Consider the following 15215-nt stretch of genomic DNA (forward strand, 5'->3'; position numbering starts at 1 on the left):
CCTCCCCCCATCCAAATTTCAAAACTACACCCTTGAGAGTAATTACGCACGGTTTGAAAACCCCAGCCATTTAGAATAAAATATTTTATTGTTTTACTTACTACATTGTACTTTGAATTACTGGTTCTGAGTATAGTATATGGAACAACCCCATCACCATTATCATCAAAAACTCTTTTTGCATCACCAGTTCCGCTTATTGATAATTTGACATTCTTAAAATGATAAAAAAAGAGATAGTGAACGACTATAAATATCTTTTGTTTTTAAAACAGTTATTTGTATTTGAAAATATGAAATGAATTCAGGTATACCAGCGATTCAAAGCTGTTGCGAATACCTATAACTGCTGAACTGGATGGTCACAGATTCCAACTGCCCTTATGGATATGTATATTCTTTAGTTGATCTGGAAATTGCTTTAAACCAATAGATCAAATAGGATATATATATCAGCTTTACCTTATACATGTATTTTATGATGGCTTCTGGATCCGATGCTGGACATCTGTCAGTTTCAGTACAAGGTGTTTTCATCACTCCGGTCACCACCGAGTAGGTAGCAGCTATTGCAAATGGTGCCCAAGGATCTTGTGTTACCAATGTAGTTAAATTACAGTCTTTGTCCCGATTCTTTCTTTCAAAACTGCCGGCAAATATACAAGATCCTTGCCTTTCCCAAAAGGGTTGTATCCACGGATTCTGTTCATCTAGTTCTTTCAAATATTCTGAAACCTCGGGGATAAGGGGAAGTTCAAGTGATACTGATATTGAACCTTGTATCTTGTCTTTATTGGGAATACTCAAAAGTGATTCTCGGCGTCCCCATGATTCAGAGGCTATGAAAACAAATTCATCATCATTCATACTTTCTGTGATACTGACAATGACATTCTCCAGTATGTGGGATCTTATAAAACTGACTACAACTTTTGCATAAGGGTGTTTTCGAAGCTCTGGTAAAAGCTTATTGTAAATACTAACTTGAACACTTTCAACAACTTCTATGCTATTGGCAACACAAATACCCTTAGAACCCGCCAGTTCCTTTATGATGTAGAGACCACCTTCGCCATAAGATCCCTGACTGTGCAACACCTGGATGTATTTCGCCTCAATAGACTTCAATATTTCTAAAATAACTCTTGATTGTTGATCATCTGCAGTTGGTATCCTCATAAAATATGGGTATTTAGATCGATCACTCAATGTAGGACTTGTAGAAGCAATAGCGACTTGTATAAAACCAAGATGGCTCAACGTTTCTGCTATGGCAATACTGAGAGTACTTCCGATAGTTCCTACGTATCCTAAAATCTTGTTCTGAATCTGATCACTGTAGAAACCCGGTTTCAGTTCATACGATCCCTTGTGCAGACGCATTATTTTTTCTTTTAAAATTATTGGTGATTCACAACCGCTTAAAATGACAAGACCTATTTTTGAGCCTTTCAGTGTGTTCACGAACGAACTGTTTGGTCTATTCATTTTATCTACAGCAAATCGGATGCTTTCGGCAATATCGGCGCCTACCTTAGTACGTATATCATTGGGACATCTAAGTGGATCATCTTCCGATTTGGTAAATATAGGCACTACACCAATTACATAAAAATCACCTTCAATAAACAGTACATCATCAACGAAATTAGACGGTATGCATTTATCACAGTTCAGGTTAGCAGGACATTGAGCTACTGGTAGTGGATCATATTTGTTTTCTTCTTTATCATACATTTTAATGGATGACTTATTAAAATGAAGGACGTCGTTTCGTAATTCACCAACCTAAGACGTTCAATACATTTCTTCATTAATTAATTCAAAATCTACTCCATGCATCATAGACTTTTAGTTGATTAATTTACAATTCATTCATCAGTATACCTACTAGTCAGTATAAGAGTGCAATCACCTGTTAAATGTGACCATGTCAAGCTTCAATACCAACAGAATATATTTAATTTAGTTTTGACGTCAATATTTTAGGTTATTTTTTTCTCATGCATTTCCCTGGCTGTTATCTATATATTCATGGATCCCAATAAGGAATAACAAAAATAGAGGAAATGAGGGTCAAGGTGGTCACAGGCTACCATATGAGGTACAGGGGTAGATTTTAGCATTTTAAGATGCCTTGGAAGTCATTTCGAAACTATATAGAAATATTCTCATCCCTCAGACCAAATTTTTAATGATTTCTTTGTATGTTGGATAAAACTTGAACTTACCTTGGTAAAACAGTAGTCATTGGAACATTTCTGAAAGTTGTACAATTCATACTGTACACTGTTGTTCGATATCTCATATTGTCCATTATCATCAAAACTCACTGTATTCGTTTGGCTTGCAGTGTTATTAAATATAAAGGGGAAATTCTCTGTTAAGTTAATTTGTAGTTGATCTAAATTGTCTATAAATGTATGTTTCTCTGTGTTCTTAAGGGCACCACAAACAGAAGTGCCCCCAGGGCAAATATCCGCAAAAGTGGTTTTGATCAGATGAGCCAAAGTACATACTGCTTTGATGACATAGTGGGAATAGACGGATGTTTCATTTTGATCATGAACCAAATTAGTCCAAGCTTGATCAGATGTGTGCCGAGAAACATTCTTCCAGTAATTGATATATTCGGCAAGCTCATCTCTTGGGCTACTGGTTACCAATGCTCCCTTTGCAGCATCATAATACTCTCCGATTTTCAGCTCAAATGACTGCTTATGAAGCTGCAGTGATTCCGATACTATTAGTTCGAGTTCAAGTTGCTGTAGAAATATAAGAAGACTGCTGATAGATGAACCAGAGCCAATGTAAACAATTCCTTTAACACCGGTGTTAATTATATCATTCAACACATTGACAGCGATACTATTTTTAAAAGACTGATACAGAGGTATGCATATCTTATTCTGTTTGGCCAATTTTGCCAGTTCGGATGCAGCTTCTCCACCATATGCGCCTTCTTCAAAAATGATTCCTACATAGTTCCACTTTAATTCAAGCATCAGTTGAATCATTACCTGAAATACAGTGGCAGCGATTGTGAGGTGTCGGGAATATTGCTTTCATAAGTTTAACTTGGTTAAAAAAAAAGAAGCCAAAATCGACTTCCACAATTTTGCAAATGATTCTTAAAGATGCTATCGGTGAACTAATCTACAGTATCATTTTTTGCTGGTATATCTTTCCTAAGCAGGTCAAAGTTGACATCGCCACTATCAAAGAGTAGACAGTAAAGAGATTGTTGGTTTAACATACCTTAACCTGCTCCAAATCAGATGGTATAACTCGAAAGAAATTCTTGTACAGTTTTCGATTATTAAGACTGGCCGATGTCGCACCATAACTGATCATGGGAATTCTATCACTTTTTGGTAAAGAACTTATTATCTGTGAGACCGCCTTTGCTTCGGTACTTCTGATCGGGCTAAGAATACCTGTTATACTCATATAGTTAAAAATGTGTCCGACCACCTTCAAGGGTGAGTAATCTAAGATTATCTGATAAAAGGGGAAGTGCATTTTGTGTATATACTGTATAATATTACAAGGTTCAATATTGATTTTTCGAAACACACAAAAACAAATGTTCATAATTCCCAACTATGACGTGCGAATAGAGTACGATGTACAGTGCGGGATTATTGGTTTAATGGAGCACAAAACCGAATCGTGTTTGGACCCATACCGCGTGTATTTGGTTCTTTTTCTACTGTGTTGATAATCCCACACCGTACATTGTCAATTGGCACCTTTACAAACCCTTTTCATACTTTCTCCTAAGTAACTGGGTATCATAATCATGTGCGTAAATATAGAAGTGCAACATCACAAAGAACTGGCTAAATTCTATTATCGTCATACACAATAAACTCTGTCTGTTCTCAATAACTGTATATTAATCTCGTGATCAAATGTATTGCGATATTGATACGGTATATTAAGCAGATTTGGTAAATACATGGTTATTTCCCTATCAACTTCCGAAAGTATAAATTAATAGCCCAAAGGTTTTTCTAAACAAATATATTATACATTGATGTAATTATAAAGGGATAAATTTGTCCTGTTCTTACCAAAAAGAAATGGATCGCTCCCTTTGTAGGTTGTTAAAAGAGAAATAGTAGCATCGGCGGCTTTTTCTGGCACACCACACGTTTTCATCCCATGTAATCCTTTTAAGAAAAAAATATATCTAATGGCTAGTGTCTTTTGTACATGTTTTGTCTATAGCAGCTTGTGGAGTTCCATTTCAGCTATCCAAATTAAACTTATACTCCGGTTGCTTTACAATTCAGCAAAAATGTACTGTCATCACTTCAAGAGCGTTTAAACAGACTCAGAATACCATCGATACCTCGTATCTTTACGCTAAAGAATATTCTGATACGCAATACGCATATCTAAATAACACATACAAAAGTGTTATGAAAATTGGAATTTCGACGTGCTTGCCGGTACAACAACAAATAACTTGAAATTACATGTAATGTTTGACATTTAATGTTGGACCAATGAGTCGTTTAGCTTTTATTTGATTTGGTGATATCTTCACCCAAGTTATAATTGAAGACGGATAACTGGCGATGTTTGCCTGGCAACGTATTCTCGAAACGATCTTAGCGATAGGATGTGCTGGTGTCGTAAGTCATAACACTGTTTCTGGTAAGTCCTAGCGCTGGGATAGTTTCGAGAATATGTAGCCTGGTGTTCCGGATTGGACAGCTTTGTCAAACTTAGCGCAATTCATTAGATAATAGCGAAAATATTTCATATACTGGAAAAAGTTGAATCTGTTGCACCTTTGACTCTATAGTGCAGAAATAATCAAAATTGGGTTTTATCCAAGAAAACATACCTAATTTTAGTCCTCCGGGTAAAAAATGATTTGCATTAATCTTGTCAATAGTCCATTTGGCCGCCTCGAATTCTTCAATTGATGGTTGATAAACTTCGGATGAGCAGTCTTCACCAATGGGACCATACACCATAAATAACCCTCCGATGTAGAAATCTGCATCTTGTGGATACTTTACTTCTTCCTGACAGTTGACTGACAAAATAACATAACACAGAGCTAGCAACGTAACGACACCCATCTTACGGTTTTTACACGCCCGATCGCTGCCTTGTCAGTGACTGTAATGCCCACTGGTAATGTAATGCAGATTATATAGAAAAAATGGATATACCAGTCATGAATATACTTCCTTTTAATAATAATTCCTCTAATGTGCCCTCAACCAACTGACCTAATTTCTGTTGAATACATTGTAATCTGCATAGACAATCAAGAAACCTCAAGACACGCTATTTTATCTGTATTAATTTCTTATTGTGTGTTACAAAGCGATTTCAGAAAATATTTGTACTGAGACAAAAGGTTTTTTTTTTCAAATTATTTGACATTCAGGTTATTTCACCCTTTGCTGAAATCCGAGTGTAGATGTTTACAATTTGGTGTAATATTTATACCAACGGGAACAATATCAGGCATGTGCATCACCAGAGATCAGGATGCAAGGGACAGAGTGACATTCGTTCATCCACAATACGTGATATATCTGAAAACTAAAATGCAGAGGCAAAGCGCCATTATGGATGTAGCCTTATGTTGCTAATACCGTTGTGTATGGGAGTAATATCTATCCAATATTTGACTTGCCATGATATGAATAGTTCGTAATTAGATGTTAAGATTTAACTTGACCTTCACTTCGTTTGAAAAATAACAAAGTATTTGTATTTTACATTGAGGGCACATAACTTGGGCTTAAGCCAACATTGAGAATAAAATACAAAACACATTAGTAAACTTAGAATCCTTTATTCGATACAAATTTCATTTCTTCTTTCTGTCCATTTATACAGCCTTCATCCCTGAAAGAACAAATTGAAGCGACACATGTAATGTGGTACAATTGCTATGAAGAAATAGTTTAAAATCTGCAGTACAATGATCGCGACAAGTTAGCTTCTGCTAAGTCTTGAGGGTGACTGTTAACTGCTAGAAAAATCGGTTGCATCTGGGAAATTATGCTCACGCACTTAAAATATGGCAGGGACCTCTAGGTGCTCATGTTCGACCCGCAGTAAAAATTTGGCTTTATTGCGTTGAGCGGTAGGAACCTACGACCACCGAGTTGATAAGGAATTGCTAGGTCGATTTGAGTGATGTGCATCACCTGGTGAACTTAACCCACCTCTATGGGACTCGTTTATACGAGAAATAATATGTTACATAAAGATCTAAATAATACCCACTCTTTATCACATTCAACTATTTCTTTTTGGAAACATTCAGAATGAAGAATATTAAAATAAATATTTCCAATAGTATGACCTGCATCATCATCTGATTGTTTTAAACAATCGTAAAATTTATTATCACATATACAATTAGATCTGAAATGAATACAAAAATGTTTAATTAACTGCATTTGATCTTGACAGCTGGAGTATTTGAAATTTTTCTATACCTGATTAGGTTAATAAAGACAGATAAATCCAATATTAATCATGGTATTACCCACTGAAGATTTCTTTTCTGCGGAATATGTCATTAGTTATAGATACTTTAATGATCAAAATGGGCGAATAACAGCTTACAGATACAATAAAATACAATCTTTCAAATAACCACACTTGTAGAAGAGAACATAAGAGTATTTCCTTAGTGACGACACGGAAAGTTCAATACTTACTTGACAAATGGACTACCGTTATATAATTCATGTTTGGTCTCATATGGACCAATGTTATCAGAGCATGTATCGTGCTCTCTACAACAAATATCAGTATCTAGATGTTTTCCCAAATCATAAAAATTATCTGATGAATTTCCAGCGCCACACCATTTTGTACCTGGGAAAAAAGTAAAATTGTCTCTGGTCGAATCTATGAGCCACTGGATTTCAACGACTACAATTAGCAATATCCGGGAGAACCTGATCAGTTGCTGGATTGAATCGACCTGAGCGTACCTATGACTAAAAATCGAAGTTGCCGCCAGTTTCCCATGTTCTACTTTGAGCAATCTATTAGTCACTGTCAACTCCTCGATGTGGGAGTTTTGCAAATGTCCATTGCCACATCATAAGTTGTATTACAAGGGAGTGCATATGAGTATGAGTTGAAATTAATCATGTGACCCAAAAATTGTCTTAGTGTGTCGTAACAAACATAACCTATGAGATTGAGTAACCAGAGTAGTAAAACTGTACTGTAAAAATATTTTAAGGAAAATTATCTAAATTTAAGTGGTATTTGTAATGAATAAACGTCTTATCGTTATTAAATTTCATTTGTTTTATGACATTTGATCACAATAGGGTAAAGTTGTAATGAACCAAATATATGAGTCATTTTACCTCAAGTGCTGGTTTGCATTATGTATTGTTTCAACAAACAGGTTATTTACCAGTTGGAAGCCTTACAGCCAGTTGATATGCTTTAAATTATATAGAGGAGATCCAGAGAGTTTAATAAACACTATTTTACTGAGTTGGTTTTTGACAACCACGCGTTGTTAAAATAACACCCATTTTCCTGTTCAAATATTGCAAGTATGTATTACCTGGAAAAATTAGTTCAGCAGCCCTTCTAGTTCCAAACAAGTTATAATTAGGCGGACAGTTGTTGATAATTTTTTGAATTGCATCCTTATTTAATTCAACCACTTTGCTTCCTCTTGGTAAACTTTGAAGTTTGTTGGTAACGAATCTTCTGTTAAAAAGAGTATTGCTGGTATTTTGAATTGAATCAAGACATCAAATTGAATCTACTTTATTATTATCTTCATTTATTGCTTTTCAACATTTGTACGTCCCGGTGTTTGCTTAAGGACGGGCTAATATAGGCGGAAGCACCAGCCTTCTCATTGTTATAGGCCCACATGAAATGGGGGGCGTATAGTGCCATCACCCATGTCCGTCCGTCCATCAACAGACACTCTACTGACTGATTTCGGCATAACTTGGTATGGTTTTTTGATAGCACCCAAGGATGAATCCAATTGTAAGTATTTAGTACGAGTTATTGCCCTTGTTCTTGAAAACGCATTCAAGACTCTAGAAGGGCCATTTCTTGACGGATTTTGATGACACTTGGTAATATTATCATTTATGACTGACGGTTGAATATTTCATACTGGTAATTGTTACTGTACTGCCAAATATTTTTTATTTAAAATCAAATTACCTTGCCTGGCAAGGTTTAGGGGTCTTTAAGGACCATAGTCTGTTACATGGGGCCCCTGGCTTAGTTCATTATTCCATCAAAACGAACACATCAGCAACCTCGTCTTTCATCAAATATTTCGACTTGTGTCAAGATAAAACGCCGGAACTCTAGCAACGTATATGCATTAAGGTTACTTAGCTAGGACAATGGCTTTCCGGTTAAAGCGCAATCCCTTATTACACCCAGTTAGCGTAGCTGATGATAAATATCAAATGTTCAATACCTGTCACCCAAAATATTACATAATCTAAATGGTCCAAGCTGTTCCTCCTCTACCAAAATATTACCAGATTTATAGTATACCATAGAACCAGAAACACAGGCGCAAAACACAACACACAGTACTAACAAACTTAAATACATCTTCATGGTTCGCTCATCAGAAAGGACTGCCCGTAATAAGTCAACATGTATAATTGTCGACTCAATTCAACCCCACTCGTAACAGATGTTAAACATGCTGACACTGTCTCAGTCTGAACTATTTTTTTAATATTTATGTTCAGTAATTTTGTCTATCTCTTTTAAGACCAAGATGTTGTTATGATCTTTCAATTTTGCAGCTCAATACCTTCACCAGTCATTCGAGGTACATAAATATTCTTTACAAATTAGCCCGACCGGTAAAATATGTCTACAGTGTACTTACTATAAATCCAACAGACAGTCTAAGACATATCTGTTAAAATTTCGTCATGTAAACAAATAAAGTTAATGAACGTAGTTACAATACAGAAATTCATAATACAGGACTCTTATTAGAAGGTTAAACGAGTGAAGAGAGATAACTCCTGCAGGTTAAAGTTACAATTTTACGAAGTTGTTTGAAGAAATCAAATACGCGGAGGTTACTTACTGCACTTGCGTTGGCAAATAAAGATGGAGAAGGTTATAACGTCGGAAATGAATGGACTTTTGTCAGAAATTAGGATAAGAGGTCGTCACACCGGAAAGGCATGTTCTAAACAAATGCTAAGGTTCGACAATTTGTTCCAAAAGTGGGTTGTTAGGACAGGCATTCCACTATCTCCACGAACGTAATAAAAGCTCAGTATACGCTTGGTAAAGACGCAGCAAAACGATCACATTTGTAACAGCGAGTTCATAATGTCTTTACCACGACGAAGTCACTTTTAAATAGGTTGCTGAACAATGCTACATTAAAAATTATGGACAAAATACTGTTTTAAGACAAAACTTCTTTGCTAAATGGGCAACAATTATAACCTGTAATTGTCAATTTGCTCAAACTTAGGTTCCTATCATGTAATATGATTAATGGCCCATAAACATGTCGCTTTCACAAAGTGCAACCTTCAATGAAACCTAAATTAATAGTGAATCAGACATTGGGTGTGTAGCCCCAATACAATGATACAATGTAACACATTGTGATTTTGATGAATGCCATTTATTCATATAAATGTACACTTAAATAGACATACATCAGAAGGTATTCAATTTTAATTAAAATAGAACTGTCTGCAATTATAAGTTTTTTTCAGAAAATTGGTTAATCAATCCATTACCAATGTGTCCATAACATTTCGAAACTAACTCATAATATGTTCAGTTGTTTATGGTTAAGATACATGACCTGACCAGAACTAGTTAGTCTATCTATTTCTTCACCAAGTCACTAATTCAATTGCCATCTTTTTCCATGAAAGATCCAAAATTTTTACCAGATATCTCAGTTGAAAATGTCATTTGCAAGGTTCAATATATAGTGACTATGAAAATTTTCAATAAGTCAAATTCGAAGTACATGTTGACCATAACCGATTATCACCATTTTCCTGGCCGTGACTGCTCTCAAAAGGTAGGTTTTCAATATTTTACAATATCACATATGAAAGGTTTGCCAATACTTATTGCCTCGAGGAAAATTCTGTATATAATAACCATGAAAATTGTAACTTCTCACAAAGTACATGTAGACGATAACCGGTTATCTCCATTTCCTTGCCCGTAACTGCTCACAAACTGATGTTTTTTTTAGATTTTGTGAAAGGGAGTGTTTGACTCTCACAATTGTGCAGGTCTAGGTTAGAACAAATACTGCATTGAGACATAATTTTCCAATATTAGTCAAAAATAGGCATTCAATAATCCTAAAAGCGTAGGATTCAAGAACGGAAATCATGTTCTCCAGTTGTCCTCGTCATTTTTTCACACTTAAGTCGAGTAGCACCCCATTAGTAGCTTGGCATACACAGATTTGTATTCTATTCTGGTTTTTATTTAAAATCAGTATATTTGCTCATCGCCATGCATAGCATCACCAACCAACCAGCGTCGCTTCAGCGTATTATGTACCCCAGATAGATTTCTCGAATTGGGATAAAAAACAATAGGCCCTTCGAACCAAGAGAGGATAGATGTTTAAATGATTTCGGTCTTCCACTAAGTTGAATTCGAAATTCAGTGATAGCCTACTGCTCAACAGCTGGTGGAAGGCTGGAACAATGTCTCCTTGTTCTTCCCATCAATTTAATATGACAGTCGGAAATCACTCACTTAAAAAAAATCGTCTGTCTAATGATTCGCAATCAAGGTGAACTAGGTGGTAAAGGCGGCGGAGGAAGACTCTGACGTTTGATTAGCGATTGTCTTTTTCTCGATATCGACATCTTCTCTGTTGATATCGGAGGAGATACGTTATTGTTTGTGGGGGATACTGAGGACACATTTGACTTTAGCGTGGATACACTGGTTATTATTGGAGGAGATATTGGCGGTGGTGTTTTGTTTTTTGTAAAGGAATCCGGTGAAGTTGGTGGAGAATCAGGAGGCACAGGTGGTGGAGGCAACCCACTTCGTTCCATCGTTGATCTACGCCACAATTTCTTGTTCACATCCGCTCGTTTTCGATCAATTTTCCGCCGCAATTCAACTGTTGGCCCTTCAATAGTCTTTTCCTCAGTGCCACAATTTCGCTCGACATTATCTGAGTATTCAATGCGTCTTGGACGTTGAACAGCATTTGATGTTTTATCTCTGGGAATGATAATATCATTGTTTTTGATGTCAGATTTCGCATCCATTTTTCGTCAAAATAAATAAGGGACTACAACTCAATTCTCGGATATACAGTATGTATTCATAAAGTATACGCGGTCTTAGAGAACAGGTTTTATCGTATCGTTGCTCTTGCGGAAAAGAGTACAGTGACCTGAAAGAAAATAAATGCATTCATTATTATGAGTATGTTAAAATGCAGACATTAATGCATAAATAAATCAACATTATTTCAAAGGTGGTTTGTGCAATGAATAACATGGTAAGAAAGATTGAAAAATGAAATGATATTATTGATAAAATTGCAATTGATTTTATGTCATGCGTAAATATTAACATCTACAAAACAACTGGATAAACCATAAAATGTTTACTGGGTTCATAATGATCTTATTAGGGTATAAACATAGACCATGTGAAGTTGAACTTGTTAAAAGTTGAAAAAGTAGGAATCCATTTGCCAATCTACTTTAAAATATTAAAAATCAGCCACAATTTTTAATTGAATGGTGCCAAAGCCTAAATCAATTTTATGGCAGGCCGGTTTTTACATTTCCAGTTGGAAATCGAACAAGATTGCTTGTCTCCATGAACCCAATTCAGGAGCAGAAACATAGCACGTAAAATGAAATGAGTGCAGTTTTACGTCCTACTTTTCTGAAAGGTGGGAAGTAAAAACCCATTTCATTTCCAAGAACCATGTCCAAATCTTTGAAACTGAGACTAACTTCTTGTAGAGTTAAAAATAGATTTTTCCCATAAAGAGCTACATCGGAGTGGAACTTCAATAAATCACAGATGTATTCATAACAGCGCATTTATTAAACCTGAAACTGTAGTGTATGGGATAATTGGCATCGATTTCATAAAACAATTAATCCGTGCACACCGCGTGGAGTCCGGTGCTTCTATTTACGTTCGATAAGAAGCAGATTAAATGCAGTTTACTTTTGAGTTAAAGAAGATAGACATCGACATGCAACGTAATTAGCGAATTTTTCTCCGCAATGAGATATATGTCTACTTTATGGCGCTTCAAAATCGCCTGAAGAAAACCAGGTGGATGAGAAGTTTTTTCCCCTAATGTCAGCTATTCTGACGCGCAAATGAGTACACCAAAGTGAAAAAATTCGAAGGAACCATCTCGACTTTTGTAGGGCTGTATCCTGCAGCACATGGTAACGTACAACATGCTGAGATACCATGCATTCTTACCTTATAATCAAGTTTATAAACAAAACAAATATCCTCTGTTCTAAGTATATGTCTTGATCACCTTGAAGAATGTCGTAAACGTCAAAATAAATTGGTGTATAACGCGACATGTAAGATGATATCACACACCATCACGTTGGATTGGGTCTACAAGCTGGTGAAATAACGAATACATAGAGCCCTATTTACAAATGATATTTTCTATATGACCAACGTTACAGTGTATTATAAAGAAAGGTGTATGAAACAGGGGCGTTCAGGCGTATAATAAAAGAATTCTTTTCGATCATTTAAGCATACAGCTAAGATACCGAGTGAATGAGTCACTTCAATATCATTAGATGTTTTGATTATACATGTATATCTTATGAAAAGGATTAAATATTACCACAAACTCTCAGTAAATGCAAGTTTACAGATGGAAGTTTCAATTTTTGTCTAATATAAATCTGCCAATGTCATTAATACTGATTTGCGGGTAAAATAATAAGTAGGCTGTCTTTCCAATACTATTTGTTTCTTTTAATAGTTACATTCGTATAGTATCTTTAAGTCTCATAGGCTAGTTTATAACTCCCATTGCTTGCTGTTGGTTATGGTCACATATTTACAAATATCATAATTCTAAAATTAAATATAATTTTTTATATCCGAAATTTCCTTTCTGTCCTTTGGTCATTTCTTCATTTTGACTAAGAATGAAGCCACTTCTCAAGACGCTTTTCGCTAACCGGGAGGTTCAGGATTCGATCCGACAAAAGTTTACAACACCACTGTGTCCTCATCCTACCAACATAGATGGACTCACTCCAGTAAAACATTACTTTCAATTTTAGTTGCTCAAAATTTTCATGGTCATCATATAATGAACTTTTTAGGAGACATTGAGAATTGGCCAGGCTTTCATTCGACATATTGGAAAGCTTTCAACGAGATTTCTGGAAAACGTTATAGAAGGTTGAATTTCGTGTTTTAACATTGGGAGAGATGGCAAATGAATTAGTGGAGTGAGTCCATCTTAATCCTGCCATATATATTAGGTTACCTCCCTTACCTCGATTTAAAAAATATTTTATTTTAAATAGGAGAAATCAGCTAATCCGTGATATGCTAAAAATAGAACACATGCAAGACTTGAGTAGGACAAACCACACTTACAACTGCTAAAGTTGTGCACCATGTGATACACAAAGCACCTCTATGACATCATAGCCGATCTATCCTATTAAACATAGTGTATTTACAAATTATAATAATGACTCATTCAGAAACAGAGTCTATATAAATCCATCAAAACTGTACTCATTATAAAAACATTGAGAGGCGAATTATAAATGAAATGATAGTAGTAATTGTTACATTATCTAATAGTGATTCGGACTAATGTTATCGTCTGTACTTGTGGTCTGAATCAACATAAACTATGAGTGATTCCCCTTACCTACGAACGCCATTTTATCCCGAGCTTGTGCACGCCCTTGGCAGTCCACCTTTTGTCTTCATACCTATTGTATCTAAGTTGCTGTTCTGATTAAAACCTTAACTTCCTTATGACTTGTCAATCATACAATCATGACAGTAATAATAACGTAATATAAATCATATAAAAGAAAGTAAAATGAGATATTTCCTGGGCCTATTCACTGATATGATTTATTGATAAGAATTTAAATTCAATGATAGGGAGAGTTTGAGGGTATGCAACACACACACTGTTTAGACTCAAAAGGCTTAGACATGGTGATACAATTATGAACTTTTAATTGATTTTTGCTGAAAGATCACTATTTCCAAATGACAGAGATGTAATATTGTTATGTTTTATAGGAAGATGGTGACTTCGTATCAGAGTATAATTTCGATAGTTCGGCGTTATCAAAAGGATGTCCTGGTGGGCAGGAAGGGTTGTTAGATTTGTGCATGAATAGTATATGAGCGTTAAGAGGACTTACGTAATTTTGTGTGTAAAATTTTAGAAGATCGGTTGCGAGATAGTTGTGTGAAGAAACAAAAGGAGTAGAAGTAAATTTATTGAGCTCGTTGTATCAAAATAAATATCTTAATCCTGCCAAATATATACGGTTACCTCCCTTACCTTCATAATTTCTTATGAGGACGGAATGTTATGACTTGTTTACATGTATATAAACACGCATATTTGTGAATTGAAATGATTATTGGCGTGTAAAGAAATGTGTGAAATAAAAATAGTGTAGAGAACGTGCGTGTGAATTTGAAGAAACGAGGATCACACTTGTCTGTTTAAATATCTGTCAGTGGTAATTTGTATATGTCTTATCCAACAAAATTGTTGCGAAATAGATGACATCATGTTCGTAATTGTTGCGAAACTTAACCGAATTGAGATCACCTTGTATCTTTTAAAATAAATGCCAAGCCATGCCAGTTGTAAAACAGCTGCAGATAAGGTGGTCTTTCCACATGTTATAGTGAATATTTCCCATATTGTGATTTCTGTTTGCTCTGATGGGTGTATGTAACTATCTTCCTAGTAAGCCTTACTTAATCTATAATTTCACTCAGCCTTATATGAATTTTTTTCGGAAGACTATTTATCAAAAAGTTTTAGGGATCCGTTCTGATCAGTAAGTTTGACGCTTGCTCGCCAACCTGAAGGTTCGGGATTCAATCCCGCATAGGTTGCGATAATACCTTTTGATTTTTCTTAAAATGCAAATTTGAGGTTGGTCTTCTTGCATTTAATGGGATACAGGGAA

General features: G+C 35.5%; 3 protein-coding genes across 3 annotated transcripts; all 3 read right to left on the reverse strand.

The window, feature by feature from the left end:
* Positions 1-381: 381 nt before the first annotated feature.
* Positions 382-1383, reverse strand: LOTGIDRAFT_111377 (hypothetical protein; the record flags this gene model as incomplete). The annotated part of the gene is made up of 1 exon (XM_009049123.1): positions 382-1383. One exon carries the CDS (start codon positions 1381-1383, stop codon positions 382-384), a length of 1002 nt encoding a protein of 333 aa, XP_009047371.1.
* A 4835-nt stretch (positions 1384-6218) lies between these two features.
* Positions 6219-6874, reverse strand: LOTGIDRAFT_111520 (hypothetical protein; the record flags this gene model as incomplete). Its single annotated transcript, XM_009049124.1, has 2 exons — positions 6219-6405; positions 6705-6874. Coding segments are annotated over 2 exons (357 nt in total), but the record flags the coding sequence as incomplete, so codon positions are not given.
* Positions 6875-10793: 3919 nt separating this feature from the next.
* Positions 10794-11288, reverse strand: LOTGIDRAFT_157374 (hypothetical protein; the record flags this gene model as incomplete). The annotated part of the gene is made up of 1 exon (XM_009049125.1): positions 10794-11288. The coding sequence occupies one exon, from the start codon at positions 11286-11288 to the stop codon at positions 10794-10796; it is 495 nt and encodes a 164-aa protein (XP_009047373.1).
* Positions 11289-15215: the final 3927 nt, after the last annotated feature.

Source organism: Lottia gigantea (assembly GCF_000327385.1).
Source record: "Lottia gigantea unplaced genomic scaffold LOTGIsca_13, whole genome shotgun sequence".
Lineage (NCBI taxonomy): Eukaryota > Metazoa > Mollusca > Gastropoda > Lottiidae > Lottia > Lottia gigantea.